The 5,559-nt window shown below is 29.1% G+C and overlaps 1 protein-coding gene across 1 annotated transcript; it reads left to right on the top strand.

Moving 5' to 3' along the window:
* Positions 1-1,639: 1,639 nt before the first annotated feature.
* On the top strand, positions 1,640-5,112 carry LOC112459599 (fatty acid synthase-like; the record flags this gene model as incomplete). Its single annotated transcript, XM_025023777.1, has 3 exons — positions 1,640-2,063; positions 2,255-2,554; positions 5,086-5,112. Coding segments are annotated over 3 exons (751 nt in total), but the record flags the coding sequence as incomplete, so codon positions are not given.
* Positions 5,113-5,559: the final 447 nt, after the last annotated feature.

Raw genomic sequence — 5,559 nt, 5'->3', positions numbered from 1 at the left:
CACGCTCGAAAAAATGTCTTCAATATGTACATTGTGCATATATATATATATATATATATATATATATATATATATATATATATATATATATTTAAAAAAACAAGAACTTAAAAATTAATTGGTAAAAAGTTAGTTTAAAAAAAATAGACTTCCAACTGCTGCCTAAAATAAGTTAAATAATAATAAAAAAAAAAACAAAAAACTAAAAAAATTAAACGGTAAAGACATGTTTAAAAAGTTCAAAATAATAATAAATAAGAAACAGTTTTAAAAAGTTTAAAATAATAAAAAATAGAGAAAAGGTAAAATTTTCTAAAAATGTAATATACACTTATAAAAAAAAAACTTTATTTTTACGCTATAATTAATTGCACATTTAAAAAGAACAGTCGGGAGACATCACGCTAAATCTAATATTTCTCAATCATATTTATTTAGAAATTTTAGAATATTAATACTAAATATACACGCGCGTACGCGTGCGTATATGTGTATGTGTATGTATATGTACGAATATACATAAAGTACAATATATGTGCCAAATAAGTATGAAATTTACCAAATAAATATAAAAAGAAACACACACACACAATCAATATAGAAGAAACTGCCATTTACGGTCCAAGCTAAATCTTGGTAGCCTAATAATATTTCTGTGTGTATTTATACACATATTTCCAACTTATTGTTAGTAAATTGCGCATTGATCTTTTGTCGGACTTAACTAGAATACAACTTCCGTTAAATTCCCCCCCTCCTTCTACTTAAATCGATATTAACTTAATTAACTTTGATACTAATAAGCAGTTTACTAATTGTAAGTTGGGAATATGTCGCAGCCTTTTTGCGAAATCAATCTTTTTGCAAAAACGCTAGCTTGTTTGCAAAACGGCGGCACACGTTTGCACACAGTTCATTGGCGCACAGTTTGTCAATTTTTTTTATTTAAAAGTACACATAGGCGGAGCCCTTTGCTCGCATAAAAAACGAACCTAACTCCAAGCCTAATTTCTAAAAATTTGAAATTAAAAATCAGCTTAATTGAGAAACAAACTAGCTTTCGCAAAAAGGCAGCAGTTTTTCAAACAGGCTAGCCTTATTGCAAAAAGGCTGATTTCGCAAAAAAGCTGCGGCATGTATAAATACACACAGAAATATTATTAGGCTACTCTGATCTAGCTTGGACCGTAAATGGCAGTTTTTTCTACATTGCTATTTATTTAATTCTATTTATTTAATTCTATTGCTTTTGTACCTAGTTTTAAACTTTAAAACTAGCATTATTTCCGTGCATTTTTGTCTTTAAAGAAATTTAATATTTAATAAGCAAAACAGTATTAATTAAAAATCAAATATTAGAGAGAGCATAAATAAGGGAAACACATTAGTCAAAGTAAAATTATTTGTACTTTTGTTTTGATTAATAGTGTAAAATTGAAATAATCGATATTAATATTTCAATGTATGTCTTCACTACTTTCTAAAGTATAGATGTTTATATTCGCGTCTTTTATTAAAATAAAAATAAAATTTATTTTACTTATAATATTTATTTTGCCAGTATTTATTCTGTATTTCTGCGTTTTATAATGATATCAAAACTCGAAAAATTTTGTTTATTAGTATCAATTTCTTTCAGGGGTTTTGTCTCCTATAACGGTTACTGTAAACCCTTTGACAAGAAAGGCGCCGGGTATATGCGTAGCGATACGGTTGCGGTAGTATATCTGCAAAAGGCATTAAAAAATGCAAGAAGAATATATGCGACCATCGTACACAGTAAAATGAATTGCGATGGTTTTAAAGAAAAAGGTATTACCTTTCCATCAGTCGAGAAGCAAAAAATATTGTTGAATAAATTTTACGAGGAATGTGAAATCATGCACTGTGAGTTATCTTACATGGAGGCTCATGCAACTGGTACTGTTGCCGGTGATCCAGTTGAAGTTATGTCTATTGACCAGACTTTATGCGCTAAAAGAAATACTCCTTTATTGATGGGTTCGGTAAATTTGAATCTTGGACATTCCGAACCTGCCAGTGGGCTTTGTCAAATCGCAAAGGTACATTTGTAATAAAATGATTTAACACTGACTTTGCTCAAAATATAATTATAGCAATTTATATTTCTTTATATTGTTATAACTATAATACATATGCATATATGTATTATATTACATTTTTATAAAATAATTAGCAGTATAATTACTATTTATACTGCTAAATAGAAATAAAAAGATGTGATTTTTTAAAGGTATTATTAGCGATGGAAATTGGCACAATATTGCCTACTATATATTTCAAGCGTCCGCGGAAAAAGTTAACTGCTATTATCGAAGGAAGAATAAAGATTGTCACTGAACCAACAGAATGGGAAGGTGGTTATATAGGTGTCAATTCTTTTGGATTTGGAGAGGCCAATAGCCACATATTATTAAAATCAAATCTTAAACAAAAAATCAACAATGGAGCTCCGAATGATGACTTACCTAGGCTTGTAGCTGTATCTGGTCGTACGGAAGAAGCAGTTAAAATAATTTTTGATTACGTAAGCGTAAGCAAATATTGTAACGGCTTACTTTATTTATTTCAGCAATGGCTTCTGATAACATTTACTTTTTTATTACCACGTAAATATAGTAAACTTAAAATAAATTTAAATATATATATTTATAAGAGGTCTAAAAAAAGAATTTTGCATACATAATAAAGTATACATTTTTTAAATTATTCCAAATTTGCGCAAAAAAGAAAAGTCAATGTGTTTTATTCAATATATTAAATAATAATATTAAATATTAAATAATTAAATAATAATAATATATTATTAGCAAGACATTCTTTGCAAAATTAAATAGTAATATTTTTTCTCTTTTATGTAAAATTATTTCAAGAAAGATAAGGTGAATATTATTAGATATGTAAAGGGGGGGTTCCTTGTATATAAAAAATTCAAATATATAATCTGGCCATAAGAAATAAGCGCGATGTTTTTACTTTTTACGCTCAAATTTATTATATAGATCTATCACAAAGTACAATCAATAAAATTACGTACGTCTCAACCCTTTTTTTTGTCATCTTCAACGCATTATCCTAACATTAAAGTAAGCTACAGTCATTATAAATAGACGAAACCCGATTAAACCGCATACATCAAGTCAAATTGATATCATTAATTCTCACAATAACCGTTTGGGCAGATACACACTCCGAAATACTCCCTCTCGTGTGTCTTACTTCTAGTTAGAGATCCAAGAAATTCGAGATAGCAACTTACAATAATGGATGTCGTTTAGTTATAAGCAATTAGCAATTCTAATCACATTATGCACAAAATTATAATAAGCAGCGAATTAAAATGTATCTGGGAAACCTTCAGAACAGTAACACATCTATTCTAGCAATGTTAACGCGATTTATAAGGGGGAGGGGGGGTAAGATAAAACACAAACAATAGTGTGGATTGAAAGTTTCGAAAGACTCTCAATAACATTTATATATGTTCAGATAAATTTTCTGTATCTACAAATTCGAGCCATTTCTTTGTCTTCTAATATCAATTATTTCAGAAATTAAACGTTTGTTTAAAAACGGTTCTTTATCTAAAATCTCCACTTTATTCCAATTAAAGTCATGATTGCATTCCAATCTGTGATTTGTTGAAACAGAATGACCATTAGTGTTTTTTCTAATATGAGATTTATGGTCTTTAACTCTCGTTTGTAATTGTCTACTCGTCTGGCCAACATAAGATGCCTCATATTCATTACAACTAATTTTATATACAATCTTACTGCACAAAGAATTAGGAAGAACACCTTTGTGTACTTTGATAAAGCTACCCAATTTATTGAGACTGACATATAAGAGCTTAACTTTCAAATCTTTAGTTATGTTCTTATATTTTTCAGTTATTGTAGGAACAAAAGATATTGTAAAAACGCAGTAATATTATTTTTTTGCTTTTTATTTATCTCAAGATGCAAATTAACAAAAAGAAATTTAAGCTGTTCATGCATGACCTTAAAAATAAGCACTAACGGATAACAGTTATTTAATAAAATTTGAATCATTAATTCAAAATTTTTTTTTTTCTTGAAATTTAGGATGTGACGACCAAAAGACTCTATCTATTAAACTAATGACCGCACCTTTTTTCGGGCAAAAGGAGTGTTGAGACAAGAAATTTAAATATCTTCCAGATAACGTTGGTTTGTGAAACCAATCGAATAGTAAATGGTTCCTGTACGTATCACAGTAATCTCCTAAAAATTTAACTTGTCATCCACGTTGACCTCCATAACGAATCTAGGATGAAATAAATTGAAAACTTCTAAAGTATGAGTACATCTGGTGGAAAACACTGTCATTGCAATATCATCAACATATCTTGTATAGAATGCCGGAGTGAAAACATTACTTTACATTATACATTTCATCTGAGAGTATTTGCTCCGAATGTTTTATACAGATATTTTCGAAGTTCTAACGATCCATAATGTCAAAGGACATAACACTCTATTTCAAATTTTTTGGCTCTCTAACTATAGAAATAAAACACACGAGGATACTTGGGAGTACTTCGGAGTATGCATCTAACCAAACGGTTACTGTGAGAATTAATGATATCAATTTGACTTGATGTATGCGGTTTAATCAGGTTTCGTAAATTTATAATGACTGCAGCTTACTTTAATGTTAGGATAATGCGCTGAAGATGACCCAAAAAAATGGTCGAAACGTACGTAATTTTATTGACTATACTTTCTGGTAGACCTATATATAATAAATTTAATCGTAAAAACATCGCGCTTGTCTCTTATTGCCAGATTATATATTTGAATGAATATTATTGTTACTGAATGCAGGTGCGGAGTCGATCAATAGATGCAGAATTTATATCTCTTCTACATCATATTTATAATGATAATATAGAAAGGTCACCTTTATAGAGGGTACATGATAACTGGATCTAAAATATTTCATAATACAATTAATAAAATAGAACATGCTCCATATATCAGAAGACCGATTTGTTTTATATTTTCTGGACTAGGATCTCAATGCTTTAGAATGAGTAAGGAAATATATTATTATAAAATACTTTAACTGTAAGTAAGCAACATTCAACAATTCTTAAGAATATACGTAAAATATAAAAATATCAATAATCTTTTGTAATTATTCAGAAAAGCAGTATGATCATGATTTCAACATGTTTTTAACATGTTTTTGAACTTAAAATATTGCATAAAATTTTATTCATTGCCTTCTATTTATTAAAAATTTAATTTATATGGAGGAGGGTCCCTAAGGCCTGTTTTCGGCACCCCTTCAAAATTGGGCCAAAATAGCTGGAATCACTTCCTTATACCCTTGGAAGTAATATTTAGTCAATTCCAGCCTAAACGGAAGTATTTAGAGTGTATACTTCAAGTATACATGGTGCATCAGCGCGCCCGTATCAAGCATTTTTTGGAAAACTAAGCGTTATTGAGAAAAATGTTTCAGATAAAAGTTGTATGGTTTCAAGGGGGACATAAGATGGTGTCATTG

The sequence above is a fragment of the Temnothorax curvispinosus genome, unplaced genomic scaffold (assembly GCF_003070985.1).
Source record: "Temnothorax curvispinosus isolate PA1 unplaced genomic scaffold, ASM307098v1 QBEX01009995.1, whole genome shotgun sequence".
Lineage (NCBI taxonomy): Eukaryota > Metazoa > Arthropoda > Insecta > Hymenoptera > Formicidae > Temnothorax > Temnothorax curvispinosus.
The sequence above is the reverse complement of the archived record's forward strand: the minus strand, read 5'-3'. Positions and strand labels throughout refer to the sequence as shown.